This window comes from Cnephaeus nilssonii (genome assembly GCF_951640355.1).
Source record: "Cnephaeus nilssonii genome assembly, chromosome: 7".
In the NCBI taxonomy this organism is placed as follows: Eukaryota; Metazoa; Chordata; class Mammalia; order Chiroptera; family Vespertilionidae; genus Cnephaeus; species Cnephaeus nilssonii.
This window is the reverse complement of record NC_137078.1, coordinates 49,310,008-49,327,518: the sequence shown is the minus strand read 5'-3', so window position 1 is coordinate 49,327,518 and position 17,511 is coordinate 49,310,008. Positions and strand designations below refer to the sequence as shown.

Sequence of the window (17,511 nt, the reverse complement as noted above, 5' to 3'; positions counted from 1 at the left end):
GGCAGGAATAAATAGCCTGGGTAACATCCCCAAAGGTCGGCTGTACCTACGTGACTCAACGCCCCTGCTCGTTTACATGAATGCTGAAGCGCACACAACCTCCTCTCGCTTGAGGTCCAGCATTTCAGAGTAAAACGTATCTTGAATCCTTAAAGCAGAAGCGAGTTGGGTTTGACAGCTTTCCCCAGAGAAATCAAGGGTGAAGCCCAGGGTGATCTTTGCCCGAGGCCTCCGACGACGACCGTGACCTTTCACCCACATTCCCGGCCTGCCCCGCGCCCAGCCCCCTATTCCCCCCCCCCGTCCCCGCCCCCCCGCGCCCTTTCCACGTCGCGTGCTCGCCGTTCCCCCCTCCCTCCCCCCTCCCAGCCGGCGTCCCCCGGCCAAGCCGCCTTCCGGGCTCCCTCTACACGCCGCCATCAGCCTCGGTTGCCCCGAGGAGGGCGCGCCGTCTGAACTCAGAGGACCGGTTGGCAGCCCTTGGGCCGCGTCAGCTCCCAGCGGGGCCTCAGACCCCCTGCCGCGGCCGCGAGGACGGCGCCGCGAGGTCACCCAGAGAGCGTGCCTCCGCGGAGCCGCCCGCGCAGTCCCTCCCATCCTTTGCCCTCCGCGCTGCCTTCTTTGGCTACGCCGCCCCCCCCCCCCCGGCCCCGCCTCCGTCTGTGGCGGGAGGGCGGGGCGTCCGCGTCCCCGGCTCGGGCGCCCCCAGAGCCTGATTTAGTCTCGGCTCCACGCGCGGGGAGGAGGACCGAGCAGCCGTTCCGCGAGTCGTCATGGCAGCGGTGTTTAGGCGCAGCTGCGGGGTGAGAGGGAGAGCCGGGCCGGGGAGGCTGGGGTGATTGATTGGGGTGATTGATTGGGGTGATTGGGGTGTGGGCACGGGCGGGAAATAGGGGAGGGGGCGAGCAGGGAGGTGAGTAGGAAGGTGGTGGGGAAGGAGTCTGTCCCGGGCCGGGATCCGGACCCCGGCCCTGCCTTCAGGCTCACCCCTGCTCTTTTGGAGTGAATACATCCCCGGTTTTGACTTTCCATATCCTCTGGCAGCTGCCCCGCATACAGTGGAGTCCACTTTTCAGAATATCCTGTTTATTCCTCTGCTCCGGAACCCTTCACCTATTTTCCCCGGGCTCCCCACCCTTTCCCGAAGAGAACCTGTCTGAATTGGGCGGGCCTGTTTTTGCCGAACTGGCATCCTCTCTCTTCCAGAAAACGTCATCTTGCAGCTCCCTATCCCAGCCCACGAAGGAAATCTTATTCTGCAATGGATGTAAACTAGACAATGCAGAATTCAGATAGCCTTATCTTGAAGGCCTGCAAAGTCACGGGGAACGGGAAATGGATACTTAATATGTTTAATGCGCTTGGGGTTTTGCCATAAGGAGGAAGACGTTTCCATGTTACATACGTTTAAAAAAAAATAAAAAGAACCTACTGCAGAATTCTTCTAGAAGTTTGTATATTCTAAACTGTCACTAGATGCATTTTGCTATCTTAAATATTATTGATATATTCACAGAAGACTGCCATTAAAACGTCACTTATATCCGAGTTAAGAAAGTTATGTTCCTGACCAAAGAAAGTAGCAGTGTTAGAATTTAGAATAATTCTAAAGGATTGTTACTCCACATTTGTCATTGCTATATAAGTTAATTGCTTCTGAAGGCAGAAATTGGGGGATTTTTTAAAATGATTTTTAGCTCTGACACCAGAAAAAAACAAAACAGTCTCTAAGGAAGAATATAGGAAAAAACCCATCCAGAAAACTTCAGCCCCTGTATCTCTTTTTTGACATTCCTGTAATGCTAAGGCTCTTATATCTTAGAGATTTGGATTTCTATTGCTCTGGGCAGAGAACCCAATGTAATAAAGCCATATGGCACTATGCTTCCAAGACATCATTCTATTTTAATCATCTCAACAAATGATAATTCCTTTTCAAACTCCATTTTCCATGTTTGAAAAGAAGTTTGTAACCAATCCCAGGTCTCAAAAATGTTGTGGAATGTCAATTCAAACTCAACTTGAGTTTAGCAATTCTAAGTCCAAATAATATCCTATTCCTATATCTGATATCTAGTAAGCCACCTCACTAAATGATTAACATTAAATTATATAATTAACAGGTGGATGGGCATTGTTCCTTGGCTGCATCTACCTTTGTACTTTGTTTTATGTAAAAGTTTTTCAAAAAAATTATATTTTTTGTAAATTATTTTCAATCTAATATACCTTATTTAAAGTTTCTCAGAAGACCACTTTACATTTTTTTGTGAGGTCTAATTTCTGTATAGTGGTATCTGAACACACATTTAGAAGACTCACGTTTTGGGGGTTGATTTTTGTGGGATGTTATTCTTCTTTATAGAATCTAATAACCAATTAGGAGACTTGAAACTGAACAGTGGTATAGCAAGGTGGTCAATGACATGGACTCTTAGTAAATGTTAGAGTTAGAATCTTGGTTCCACCAACTAATAGCAGAGTGACTTTGGCCAATTTTACTTGACCTTTCTGAGCCTCAATCTCTTCAAGTGCAAAATAGGAATAAATATAGTGCCTTATTCTTAGGTTTGACCTGGAGAATCAGTGAATTAATATGTGGAATGTGATTATAAACGAGAATAGGTTTGGTCTGTTACAACTGGATAATGAGGACCAGAGAAACCATGTTTTACTTCCAAAATAAAATTAAGCAAAATCACAGAGAAATGTGAATTTTCATACTCTATGTAATTTTTCAAAATTATAATATGAAGTATGTTGTGTGGTATAAAGTATGTAATTTTGAAAGGGCTGTCTAAATTAAGATATTTGACTATCTGTATTGTCACTTTAAATGTAGGTGATTCTCTTTATAAGTTAAAGTGGACAGTTTCTTTTTATAGATTTTGAAAAACGCAGGTTCAGTTCTTGATCTTTTAGTACCATTATTCAGTTTTTCTCTCTCTCTCTCTTTTTCTTTGCCTAACTTGCTGGAATTACCTACGGATAGTTCCATCAAAATTCTTTGAAATATAAATTGTGCAATTTTGGCCATCCTCAAACATCTACTCAGGAGTTATATGGTTTTCAATTTGATAATTTTAACAAATGCAAGCGATTACGTTTTTAACAAACTGTCATGAGTTTAAAATGGAACAGTAAGTATATATGTGATTATATCTTTAGTATATCTCTTTGAAGAAATATATAGAGAGAGGGTGGGACAAAATTAGGTTTATAGTTGTGAGTACTCGAAACAGTTTATTCTTATATAATAATATAAGAATATTATTAGAATAACTTATTGAATTATTTTCCATATGGACAACTGTAAACCTACCTTTGCCTCACCCTGTATATTAAGACAAATAGTATACTAATAGTTTAGAACAGAACTGGCAAACTTAAACAAAGTAAAGGGACAGGTAGTAAGTTTTGGCTTTGTGGATCATACAGTCCCTGTGGCAATTACACAACTTTGGTGTGGAAGCAGCAATTGGCAATATGGTGTGGCTGTGTTCCAATAAGATGTAATTTACAAAATTGGTGGCTACCATAATGTGCTGACCCCTGCCTTAGAACATTCTAAGACTACTTATAGCCAACAGCAGAAAATAAAGAACATGATTTTAGGCTATTTTGGTTTGTGAGATTTCTTAGAAAATATCTTTCAAGTGGAAGATTCCCAGAGGCATTTGTGGCAGGCTCACAGAGACATAGTGTCAAAGTTGATGGACTGGCCCTGGATGGTTGCTCAGTGATTAGAGCGTTGGTGGGGGTTAAGTAAGTTGATGTACTTGGCAACTTTTGCACACAGTACAATGCCATCCTATTGTTGCCATCACCTCTACTCCTCAATCACAAGTGTCCTAGAGCTTGTAGGGGAGATTTCCAGAATAGTGGTTCTAAGTTAGCTGCTACTCCTGACTATTATTTGCCTTGGAAATACTCCCACTTTAGTAATGTAAATACTACTGAACAGTTTTATTTTCATTGCTTTAAAAAAACTTCCTTTTTAATAGGTGTTCAAATATCTGGTAATTGGCTTATTTAATACTAGAGGCCCAGTGCACGAAATTCATGCACTGGGAGCGGGGGTGGGGAGGGGTCCCTCAGCCCGGCCTGTGCCCTCTCGCAGTGCAGGAGCCCTCAGGGGATATCCAACTGATGGCTTAGGCCCGCTTACCCCTGGGGAGTAGGCCTAAGCCATCAGTCAGCCATCCTTAGCTCTGCCGCAGAGGCAGGAAAGGCTCCTGACACCACAGCTGCGCTCGCAAGCTAAACAGCACTCCCCCTGTGGGAGCGCACTGACCACCAGGGGGCAGCTCCTCTGTTGAGCGTCTGCCCCCTGGTGGTCAGTGCGTGTCATAGCGACCAGTTGTTCCCCAGTTTGGTCAATTTGCATATTAGCCTTTTATTATATAGGATAGAAATCAAATTACACTGATTATTATGATCTCTGAACGCATAATAATCTGGCCACTCAGTGTGTGTGTGTGTGTGTGTGTGTGTGTGTGTGTGTATGTATATATATATATATACATATTAGAGGCCTGGTGCATGAATTCGTGCATGGGTGGAGTCCAGCCAGCCTGGACAGGGGAGGGGACATAGGCAGTTGGCCAGCCTACCTGCTGGTCGAACTCCTGGTCGAGGGGACAATTTGCATATTAGCCTTTTATTATATAGGACTAGAGGCCCGGTGCACGAAATTTGTTCACGGGGAGTGTGTCCCTCAACCCATCCTGCACCCTCTCCAATCTGGGACCCTTCAAGGGATGTCCAACTGCCCATTTAGGCCCGGTAGGATCGGGCCTAAACTGGCAGCCGGACATCCCTCTCACAATCCAGGACTGGTGACTCCCAACTGCTCGCCTGCTTGCCTTCCTGATTGCCCCTAACTGCTTCTGCCTGCCAGCCTGATCACCCCCTAACCACTCCCCTGCCAGCCTGATTGATGTCTAACTGCTCCCCTGCCAACCTGTTTGCCCCTAACTGCCCTCCCCTGCAGGCCTGGTCACTCCTAACTGCCCTCTCCTGCAGGCCTGGTCACCCCTAACTGCCCTCCCCTGCAGGCATGGTCCCCCCCAACTGCTCTCCCCTGCAGGCCTGGGTCCCCCCCAACTGCCCTTCCCTGCAGGCCCTGTCGCCCCCAACTTCCCTCCTCTGCCAGCCTCGTCACCCCTAACTGCCCTCCCCTGCAGGCTTGATCGCCCCCAACTGCCCTCTTTTGCAGGCCTGGTCCCTCCCAACTGCCCTCCCCTGCTGGCCTGATCGCCCACAACTGCCCTCCCCTGCAGGCCTGATCCCTCCCAACTGCCCTCCCCTGCTGGTCATCTTGGGTCAGCCATCTTGTGTCCACATGGGGGCAGTTATCTTTGACCACATGGGGGCAGCCATCTTTGTGTTGGAGTGATGGTCAATTTGCATATTACTCTTTTATTAGATAGGATTATTATATAAGATATACACTGAGTGGCCAGATTATTATGTGTTCAGAGATCATAATAATCTCGCCACTCAGTGTATAGTTAAAGGCACTCTGCTCTTGAGAGGGATCAAACAAGTTGTTTTACTCGTAATTGTCAGTACTCTCTTATTTGATTAATGTTTAATTTAACAAATTTATTTTAATAAAATTGTTCTTTACAGGCCCTGAGAAGTCTTTCTCGCTTTGACTGGAGATCACAACATACAAAAGCTGCTCTAAAACAAGAACAAGGATTTGGATTTAGTTTTGGTATATATGTTTTGTTCTGTCTTTTGACTTTGAACTGAAATTATTATGTATATGCAGCTCTCTATATATATGTATTTGTCTGAAATATGTTTATGAAAAAAATCTTAGTAATATCTGTCAATGAACAGAATCAATCACTATCCACTGATTGTCCACAGTCACACCCATTCTTGCTGACCTCGTTTTTTCTTTAGCATAATTACCCTACCCATAGATCTGTTAGCAGCTTACATATTTTCCTGCTCTTCTTTCTAAGGATGTAGCACAAAATAAAAAACGGTTAGAGTGTCGTCCCCTGCACCAAAGGGTGTCAGGTTCAATTCCGGGTCAAGGCACATGTCCAGGTTGTAGATTTGATCACCTGTTGGGGGGGTGGGGGGGGAAAGGGAGAGATGCAAGAGGCAATCTATCAATGTCTCACGTGTGGATGTTTCTCTCCCTCTATAAAATCAATTTTTGAAATGTTTAATAAATAAATAAATAAAATGAAGATCACGGGCAAAACGTTTGAAATAAAAACCCCTATCTTAGGCATCCTTTGCCTCCTAAAGTACTGCTTATTTCAAATTATTTCCTTTCCTTAAAAGACCCATTTTCTCAGTTCACTTGATCTCAGGAAATATTTGTAAAAGCTAGAAATGTTACCTATCTCCTTTGGCATAGATTTCTTTATATTGCACAGTGAAATCTTGATTAGTTAGAAAGTTTACTTGTAATCTTTTGACTTTCTGCTTAATCAAGGGTTAAAAATCTTTATTATATGAATAAATTTCAACGTACTGATTCCATAGGGCTTTTTTACCTCAAGTCATTCTATTTTAATGTTTTCTAAATAACTCCCTTAGAGTTCACTGAACAGCAGAAAGAATTTCAAGCTACTGCTCGTAAATTTGCCAGGGAGGAAATAATCCCAGTTGCTGCAGAATATGATAGAACTGGCGAGGTAGGTATCTCTGTGTTTGTTTCTATGTGTTAGGTAGAACTCTGCATCTCCCAGGCGTGGCAGAGTGGCCCAATGTAGTAGGTATCCTGTAGGGTCCAGTGTCACAGCCTCCCTGTTCACCTGATCTGGGCACTGCAGGTGGCCCTCCACCCTCTGTTGTAGCTGAGCCTTGGTTGCTATTGGCATGTCAGTGGAAGGATTTACCCCTAGGCTGATTGGCTGCAAGGACTGGTTGTGACCCCTATGGAGGATCAGCTGTGTAGGACCCCATCCCACAGAGCAGGACTTATTTCAGCGGGGCTCTGGTGCCCACTGAGGCCACCCCTTGAGTGTGTCACTTATGGAGGTAGTTGGTTGGTGCTTTGATGTGGCCTGAAGCTGTCCACAAGATATGCTGGCTCTGGTCTTCCCAGGAAGTGTAGGCTAAGGCCAGCCACCTCCACCCCCACCCCATGTCCACCCAGCATGAGCTATAGAGTGATCTGCAGGTGGCTGCTACTCGTGCTGGGCTTGGAGGGGCCCAGGTGAGGCCAAGCTGCGAACCAGTCCTGATCCAAGGCCAGCTGCCACTAATGCCCAAAGGAATAGGGCTTGCAGAGGGCAGATGCAGTTTGTTTGAAAAGTTTGAATCATAAACTGAAACTGGCCACTTGTATGGAAAAGCCACTGGAAACAGCTTGGATGGGCCAGAAAGTAGGGTACACTGAAGTCTCGGGGTATCACCAGTGTGGGATGAACTGTGATAGCCAGGTTAATGGAGACTCAGATACGGCACCCCCATCTCAGCGCTGTTGGGAAAGGGCTCAAAAACGGAACAATGGACTCCGTCAGCTCTTCTGTCTGGGAGAAAGCTGCCCCTTCAGCTTTTGCCCTGGTGTACGACAATTCATTTCCTCCCTGTGTGGCCCTGGTGCCTTTTGAGATGCTACCCAAGTGCTGGAGCTCAGAGTGAGTGAGTCCTAGTAAGTCTGTGTGCTGGCCCTTTAAAAGATACTATCTGGGACTCCAGCAACCCTCCATCTCCCTCAGCACAATCCCTGCTGGTTTTTACAGGCAGAAGTTATGGGGACTTCTCTTCCTGGCACTGGAACCCTGGGCTGGGTAGCCTGGTGTGGAGCTGGGACCCCCTCACTCCTCTGGAGGCACCTTCATAGCTGAGATACCCCTTCCAATATTTTATCTGCCACTCGTGGGTGTGAAACCAGCCCATTTTCTGTCTCTGCCTCTCCTACCAATCTTGATGTGGCTTCTTTAAATCCCTAGTTGTAGGGCTCCATTCTGCTAAATTTCAGGTAGTTCTGAATTATGTTTTTCTGTAGTTTAGCTGTAATTTTGATGTGATTGTAAGAGGATGCAAATACCACATTTACCTGCTTTGCCATGTTGACCAGAAGCCTCTATGCATTTTAAGGAGATAAAAATATTTTATATTTTTTACAAGACTATATAAACAAATGATCTAGATTCTTAAATGTACATAGGTATTTTCTTTCATCTTTTTCCTTTTCTTTTAGTATCCTGTTCCCCTCATTAAAAGAGCCTGGGAACTTGGTTTAATGAATACACACATTCCAGAAAGTTGTGGTAAGCTTTCTTCACATTTTTAAATTCTAGAATGCATATAAGCAAGAAAAATTGTGAAACTCTACTCAGTCATTCGTTTAAATACTTATTACCATTAAATATTGACTTTGTCTCCCTGATCAGACTTCAGTACTGCTTGCTTCTAGAAGCCTTGTACTCAACACTTGAGAGGCATTATTCCTTCTTTATAATAGGTTCCAACCTAAACTTGATCCTAAACATTGGTAAATTTTTCCTCCAGAATTGGTCAGTTTGTTGCATTTTAATTCTACCTTTGATTTTACATTTTATTAAGAGTTTTTGTTTTTTTCTGTGAGGTTTTCATTCCTTTCCTCAGATTTAAAGGATCAAAGTTTCAGCAGAGTAGAATCAAGCTTTTATAGAAGTTGAAACATGAAGACAAGTCTAGATTACAAATAGTAAGAGAATTTTTTTTGCAATTTTTAAAACTTACTTTAGAGAACTATAATTTGTTACTGTGCTAGCCTTAGCACATTCTTAGTTTCTTGGATTATAGATATTACTAGAGGCCCGATACATGAAATTCGTGCAAGGGGCTAGGCCCTCGCAGCCCAGGCTTTGTCTGGAAGGTCGTTCAGCTGTCCAATCTAATTAGCATATTACACTTTTATTATTATAGATATTTGCAAATATGCTTTTAAAACTATTAGATGAACTATTTTAATTATTTCTGATTAGGTCATATTGGAAGTAATTAAAATAATTCACCTTTATTTTAGATGAGAAGTACTACATATTATAATGGGCTTTTAAAATATTTTGATACTGTAGGAGGTCTTGGACTTGGAACTTTTGATTCCTGTTTAATTACTGAAGAATTGGCTTATGGATGTACAGGAGTTCAGACTGCTATTGAGGCAAATTCTTTGGGGGTAAGTTACTTAGAAAATTAATTGTGTAACTGAGCTGTTGTTAATGAAGCAGTACTACTAGGTTAGGTGAGTTGGTAGAGAGCAGTTTTCTTTTCAGAGGTACACAACATTCTGCAGTGAAGCCTGTATTTCTGATTCCAAAAACTTATCATTCTGACCTTGTCTCCAGTACTTGGAGTCCTTACTATCCCTGTGGGGAAACTATACACTTTGGCTGCTGCTCAGTGGCAAATCTTAGGTAAGGGCAAGGCCAAAATCCAGCATTCAGGAGAAGGATCTTGATGGCTTGCTGCCACTGCTCGCAATGCTGCCCCTCCAGTGAGCAATTTAGTGAGCAATTTTTAGGAGGCCTGATTATATATACGACATTATTTATCCTAAGCTTAATTCTTTACTATATATCAAGCCCTATATAACAATTTTATGAAAATACTTAGATTAACAGAATTATTTTCTCATTTTCACTTTCCAACTTAGAGGCAGAATAAAGGCCAGTTCTTTATACTTACCCATTGGGGGGAAATAGTTCTTTATTTTAATTTGTAGTATTTCTGCATTTACATACCCAATAAAAATATATTATTTCTTTAATATCCCTTTTCTTTGATAGCAAATGCCTGTTATTATTGCTGGAAATGATCAACAAAAAAAGAAGTATTTGGGGAGGATGACTGAAGAGCCATTAATGTGTGTGAGTATGTGCAGCTGCTGCTGAATGTCACTTTTAAAGAAGGGAACGGGGTGCTGTTTCTCCTTTTCAATCTATATGTATACTTTGGGCTAGAGCACATTAAGACAGAAATTACCAACATATTTAGGTACGATGATATTTCTGGGATGCCAAGGAAGTGTCATAATAATTACTCTTGGTTATTTCCAGGTGGAAGATACCTACTTATGATAATACCTTGAGTGTCAGAAAAGTGTCATAATAATCCCCTAGCTTATTTCCACTAGAGAAATATCTGCTCAGTTGAGCACTCTGCAGTTCATGAACTGAGTAGCTATGTCACAAGTTCAGATTGAATGTATGACAGTAGTGTTTGAACTGTCTTTTGAACTAATAAGAAATTAATGTGAATGAAAAGATAAAATTATTTGTTGAATGAGTAACTTGGGAAGAATATTTATAGATTAGCTAGAGGCCCAGTGCATGAATTCGTGCACCAGTGGGGTCCCTCAGCCTGGCCTGCAGGATCTGGCTGAAACAGGTTCTCTGACATCCCCCGAGGGGTCCCTAATTGCAAGAGGGAGCAGGCCAGGCCGAGGGACCCCACTGGTGCATGATCGGGGCCAGGGAGGAACACAGGAGGGCTCCAGGACGTGTCCGGCCCATCTCTCTCAGGCCCGATTAGCCGGACCCCGGCAGCAAGCTAACCTATCAGTCGGAGTGTCTGCCCCCTGGTAGTCAGTGCACGTCATAGCAAGCGGTTGAGCAGCCTTAGCATATCATTAGCATATCACGCTTTGATTGGTTGAATGGATGACCAGACAACCAGACACTTAGCATATTAGGCTTTTATTAAATATCATTCCCTGAGAGCTACTCAACAAATGTTTAAATTGGATATTTTTATAAAGCTATTTTTATACATCTATACACACACATACTAAAGTTCTATTCTGAAAGTGTTCTAACTTAAGGATTTTTACTTCTATTTTTTTTATTAGTCAAATTTAATCTAGGTTGTGATGTGATACTGAAATATAATAAACTAGAGGCCCATTGCACGATATTCATGCAAGAATAGGCCCCTGGCTTCACTCCCAGCCGCCCGGGAGCCAGCAAGTCCCCGCTCCCTCCGGGAGCCGGCAAGTCCATGCTCCCCTGCCTCCCGGGAGCCGGCACATCCCTGCTCCCCGGCCACCTGGGGCCTGGCAGCCGGCACACCCTCACTTCTGTCTGGAGCACCACTCCAGTAGCCAGCCCCCTCCGCCTCCCCCGTTCCCCTCATAGCAGGCTTCACTCTGCTCTGCGCCTGCATATGCAAATTAACCTCCATCTTTGTTGGGTTAATTTGCATACTCTGATTGGCTGTGGCGGAGTGATGGTTAATTTGCATGTTTCTCTTATTAGGTAAGATTGTTGCTAGACTTGAGCTAATTGTGAGAATTAATCTGAAAGAGTAGAAGGTAATATTTGAAAATAAATGTTTTTTATTAAGGCACCTGTATTTTGGGCAAACTGCTTACTATAGACATTATGCATTTTCCCTAGTTAATTGCTAATTTTTTTCAACAAATGAGAGTTTATTAAAAGGCTAATTCTTAGTATTATCTAAGAATTGTGTGAAATATCTAGAGTCTTATTCTGTAGCATATAGAATATTAGAAAATGGCTAAAAGTTATAGAATATAGATACTTAGGAGAATCTGTCTTATTGCACTGATAAGAATATTTATTATCTTACTAGTGGCCCGGTGCACGAAATTGTGCACATTTAAAGGGGATTAATTAGAGGAAATAATTTAATATTGCTGTTTGCCCTTTCTCTATAATAGAAGTGTCAGAGATGAAAGAAAATTAGTAAAATGTATATGAAAACCTTCCTCCTGTCAGAGTCTGGGGTGCACCATGGGACCCAGAGTCAAGTCCCCACCCACCCACATGCGCCTCAAAATCGCGTGAGACCCAGACCCAGACCCCCCATGGGCTAGATCCAGACCCGGCCAGTCCCACCCTTGTCAAGCCCCGCCGAGCAGGGGACGTAGCCTCAGGTCCCCTGGCTCGGCGCCAGGATGGGGGGCGTGGCCTGAGGTCCCCCAGACCAGGGCGGGGGGCGTGCCTTGAGGTCCCCCGTCAAGCCCCGCCAGATGGGGAACATGGCCTGAGATCCCCTGTCAAGCCCTGCCGGGTGGGGGGCATGGCCTGTGGTCCCCTGTCAAGCCCTGCTGGGTGGGGGGCATGGCCTAAAGTCCCCTGTCAAGCCCCACCTGGTGGGGGGCATGGCCTGAGGTCCCCCGGCCTGGCGCTGGGGCAGGGGGAGCAGTCTGAAGTCCCCTAGCCCAGCACCAGGACGGGAAGCGCACCTTGAGGTTCCCGTCAAGCCCTGCCAGGTGGGGGAAGCAGCCTGAAGTCCCCTGTCAAGCCCCACCTGGTGGGGGGCGTGGCCTGAGGTCCCCCGGCCTGGCACTGGACAGGGGGAGCAGCCTGAGGTCCCCCAGCCTGACACCAGGACAGGGGGCGCAGCCTGAGGTCCCCTGTCAAGCCCCACAGGGGCGGGGGAGGGTGTAGCCTCAGGTCCCTGCTGATTGCTCGTTAAGGCTCCTTATGGGAACTTGGCCTCAGCTCTGGGTGCAGCCATTTTTGTGATAAAGTGATGGTCAATTAGCATATCCCTCTTTATTAGATAGGATTAGATATAAATAGGTATTTCTAGAATATTAGACTCTTTAAAAGCACTTCAGGTATATAAAGCATTTTTTTTGGCAGTTTTGTTAGATATTAATACCTTCAGTATATGTAAAAATGCCTTCGCTATAGTCCCTAAGATACTCTAACTTCTGAATTAATAAATATTTAATGTACATTTTATACCTTCTAGTGCATTATAGCAGTAGATCTACTCAAAATATGAATCCAAGGGTAAAACAAAAATAGTAATTTATAATTATGTTAATTATATATTACTATTTTATTATATTATTTTTAAATTTTGGTTAACTTACACTGAGATTCAGTTAATTGTTTAACTCCCAATAAATATTTATAATTATACTACATATAATGTGTTTTATTTAAACTTTTAAAAAATATTTTTAACTATATATATAAAAGCCTAAGTGACCATTATGCCCGAAGGACTGGAACAACTTGTCAACCAGTCACTATGAAACGCACTGACCACCAGGGGGCAGATGCACAATGCAGGAGCTGCTCCCTGGTGGTGAGTGTGCTTCCACAGCCAACCTCCCACAGTCCCTTCCCCCCCCCCACCCCTGGCTGGCCAGTCCCCCTGATCGGCCCCTACTGGCCAGGCCGGCCAACCTTCGACAGCCCCTCCCCCCACTGGCCAACCTCCCGAAGCCCCTCCCCTCGGCTGGCCAGCCCTCCCGATAAGCCTCAATTGCCAGCCAGGCCAAGGGACCCCACCCATGCATGAATTCTTGCACTGGCCTCTAGTTTTAATTATAAAAAGAGTATAGAAGATTTAGAAAGATATGAAGAACAAAAACATGTTTAATCTCTCAGACAGGAAGTTAACTGGTATGACTGTTTTACTATATTCTCTATCAAATTTTTAATACATAGTAATGTATTTTTAACAATTGAGGTCATCTACACTAATAAAAGAGAAACATGCAAATTAACCATCACTCCACTATGCCCACCAGCCAATCAGAGCAAGTATGCAAATTAACCCAACAAAGATAGTGGTAATTTGCATATGTAGGCGTGGAGCAAAGACTGAAGACAGTGTACAAGGAAGAGGGAGGGAAAGCAGAAAGGGGGGCGAGGGCGGTGGCAAGTGGGAGGGAAAGTGCGGGGGGGGGCGGTGGCGGTGGGAGGGAAGCACGCCTTGGCTGGTTTCACTCCCTTCTCTGCTTCGCTCAGGCCACAGGAAGCCCTATTCTTGCAGGAAACTTCCTGCAATGGGCCTCTAGTATTATATATGCAGTTATATCCTTTATATATCATGAATATTTTCTTATATTCTATTTCTTTTTAAATACTATGATATTTATTGCTGTATAATATGCCTATTGATATACTATACATTATTTCACTATTCTCTATTGGTGAATATTTAAATTCCTTAGATTTTTGCTTTTAAAAGTTATGTCATTTTAAAAATTGATACAGAAAAAAATTGATATGTTTTGGGATTTAACTTTACAGTACAGATGTATTGTTCTTACATATTCATAAGACTTAATCTCATATCTGATCATGTGGTCAAATATATTCTTTCTGAGAAAGTAAGTACAGAGATAAAAGAGGACACCATAATTAATTTTAATACTATTTATTGCAAAACATTTCCAAAAATATAAACTGATGATATTAATGTATATATATTATTTATAAAATATTAAAGTAATTCATTAGAAACCATATATCTTTTTTAAAGATTGGGTTAAATCTTTTAAACAGTATATACCTAAAATATATGCATATTAAGCAATTAGAAACAAGTATAAGGCTATTACGACAAGCTTGTTATGGACAAGACATTCAGTAAATTCATTTGTCCAAACATGGTATTAGAACCTAGAAGTCTCAGTAAAAAATCTAACAGTGGTGAAGAAAACTCTTGTCATAAAATCATGCATTTCTAAAGGAGCTAGGAAGAAACAACACTGAACTTGGAATCCCAAGACCTGGCTTCAAGTCTTGGCTTGGCCATATAATAGTAATGGGATTTTATACAGTGACTTCAGCTTAAAGTCTGTTCTGAAAATAGGGAGTATAATATCTCCAAGAGATAGTAAAGAAAAACAAAATGCTTATGGTTTTATAATAATACTAGAGGCCCTATGCAGGAAAATTTGTGCAAGAGTAGGCCTTCCTTCCCCCGGCTGCCGGCACCAGCTTCCCTCCAGCACCCGGGACCCAGGCTTCCCTCCTCCAGCTGCTGGCAGGCACCCGAGACCCGGGCTGGCAGCCCTCCAACCACCAGCAGGCACCTGGGACCCCGGCTGGCTTCCCCCGGGCCACCCGCAGGCACCGGGGACCCAGCTGGCTTCCCTCCGGCCCTGGCTTCATCAAGAAGGATGTCCGGAATGATGTCCGGAAGACGTCCAACCTAATTACCATATTACCCTTTTATTATTTTTGATCTTCACAAAGTATCTCTTTCACAACAGTATATTAGAAATTTCTTTCATACCTAATGACCAGGGGAAACGTAGTTTCTCTAACCACTACCCATTTGTTCATTCATTTATTTAGTATTTAGTTACCTGCTATATGTGAGACTTGAGCTTACAAGCATTTCACACTTCTAACTTATAAGTTATACTTATAACTAGTATTTTTTTTGTTTTGGTAAGTGAGACACGTAGAGCCAATTTTATAGCCCACCATTAGTAATTATCTGAACCTCAAAGCATGTATTGTAGTGTATTATTTTTCTTTCTGGTTTTACCTTTATTTTCTCTTCACTCTGATTTAAGAAACAAAACATGTATTATATAAGCTACCTCAAGTCCCATTAAAATGTAAGGCAAAATAAAAATTTTTAATAGAGAATAAATATAAAATTGCTTTGCAAGCTATATAAGGTGTGAGTATTATCTTACATAATAAAACCCTAGCCCTAGCTGGTTTGGCTTAGTGGCTAGAGCATCGGCCTGGGAACTGAAAGGTCCCAGGTTCGATTCCAGTCAAGGGCACATGACCAGGTTGTGGGCTCAATCCCCAGTGGGGGACTTGTAGGAGGCAGCCGATCCATGATTCTCTCTCATCATGGATGTTTCTATCTCTCTCTCCCTCTTCCTCTCTGAAATCAATAAAAATATATAAAAAAATAAAAATAAAACTCTAATATGCAAATTGACCCAAGAGTGGAATGACCGGTGGAACGACCAGTTGCTATGCTGCTCACTGGCCACCAGGGGGCAGACACGCAACTCAGGAGCTGCCCCCTGCTGGTCAGTGCGCTCCCACAGGGGGAGTGCCACTCAGCCAGAAGCCAGGCTCATGGCTGGTGAGTGCAGTGGCGGTGGCAGGAGCCTCTCCCTCCTTTGTGGCAGCACTAAAAACAGGGAGCCAAGTGGTAAGGAACAGCGAGCAGGCAGGCGGTAAGGAGCAAGTGATCCCGGACTGCGAGAGGGTCCAGGCTGGGCTGAGGGACCCTTCTTCCCCCAGGGCACAAATTTCACGCACCAGGCCTCTAATCTCTAATAAAGAAAGTTATAATGCTATACTCATTCATTCAAATATTTCAACACTGTATACCAGGTGAACTAGGAATAAAATAATGAATAAAACTGGGCTCTTACAAGAAGTTAACAATCTGGTACACCCTTAGATCCTTACCCAGAATATATTAACTTGTACATAGAATTATGCAAAATAGTAAATTCATAAATAAATATGCTTAAAAGAATGTTACTAATTTGCTTCATTTCCTAGTTTACATGGCAATATTTAGAGTTGTAAGTCAAACTAGTTAGAATAACAAATGCTAAAGATATTTATTATTTTATTAAATATTTAATAGGCACAAGGGATACCAAGTGGAGTAAGTACCATTCTACCCTCAAGAAGTTCTGATACGGCTAAGGAAGAAACACATGAGTGACTATAATACTTTATATAACATCATATAGTGTGATAAAGGAGAGAACAAGTTGCAGTGGAAACAAAAAAGAAGGCTTCTGCTGAAAGTGCATTATAAAATTAATTTTAATTACTAGGAATGAGTCAAATAACATCTCTGAAGAAACAGCCATTTTGTATAGAAACATACCCATACACTTCATAAGCTCTAAAAACTTTGCTTTATTATAAAGCAAAGAAATGTCTAATAGCATATTTTAGGAAAAAATTCTCAGAGGGTGGTTAAAATAAAATTTTGGTACTTTAAAGCATTATCTTTTCCAGACATTTCATTTGTGTCATTCCTTTTGTTGTTGGTGGTGGTGTTATGTTGCTGAAAACATCTTTGAATCTCCAGGTAGGAGAGTAATCTACTTAACTCATGTGACACCTGAATCCCCTCTATAGTACCCTGTCAAAGGCCGTCTTTTCATGCCTGGGAATCACAACATCCTGAACCAACTCTATTTGGGAGCCTCTCTAACCATTAGAAAGCTCTTTTAGATTCTAATGTCCTGAAGGAAAGGACTGTACCATTTCTATTTATAATCTCACCACCTCACACCATAATGGGTGTTCAATAAAAGTTTGAATTATTCCACTGCAGTTTTCTCCTCTCAATTAAAATTCTTTCCCTTGGCTATATAGTGTTTTGGATATTTGAGCATAGCTATCATGTTTTCTAAGCTATTTATATCAAATTTTTTTCATCTATTCATATAACATGAGTCCCATCACCTTCTTACTAATCACTGACTCTATTACTTTATATTCTGGAGCTAAATACAGTATTCTAGGATGGTCTGATGAGTGCAGAGTAGGGCGGTTCCACACTCTTACTTCAGATACTTTATAAATATAGCTTATAGCATTAGCACTGTTGATTTATTTAAAGTTTACTCTTCACTTAAATTACTGAATCAGTTTCCCATCTGCTGTTAACTTTTGGTATATTCATTAAGTACTCTATTAACTCTAGTTTCAGCACTGACTTCTCCCCTGAGCTTCTCCCTTCTATATGCACTTGTCTATTAGACATTTGTTCTTGGCTAGACTTACATACCTTAAACGAAATGGATCCCAAACAAATTTTCTTCCCTTTCTT

At 42.8% G+C, this 17,511-nt stretch overlaps 1 protein-coding gene across 1 annotated transcript in view; it reads left to right on the top strand.

Annotated features, from left to right (window-relative positions):
• The first annotated feature begins 374 nt into the window (after positions 1–374).
• Positions 375–17,511, top strand: part of ACADM (acyl-CoA dehydrogenase medium chain) — a 33,884-nt gene continuing 16,747 nt past the window's right edge. Inside the window, exons 1-6 of the mRNA XM_079776858.1 lie at positions 375–803; positions 5,635–5,722; positions 6,568–6,665; positions 8,180–8,249; positions 9,042–9,142; positions 9,753–9,833. Of these exons, the coding sequence (XP_079632984.1) occupies positions 774–803; positions 5,635–5,722; positions 6,568–6,665; positions 8,180–8,249; positions 9,042–9,142; positions 9,753–9,833 (468 nt within the window). The 5' untranslated portion in view covers positions 375–773. The remainder of the gene's footprint in view (positions 804–5,634; positions 5,723–6,567; positions 6,666–8,179; positions 8,250–9,041; positions 9,143–9,752; positions 9,834–17,511) is intronic.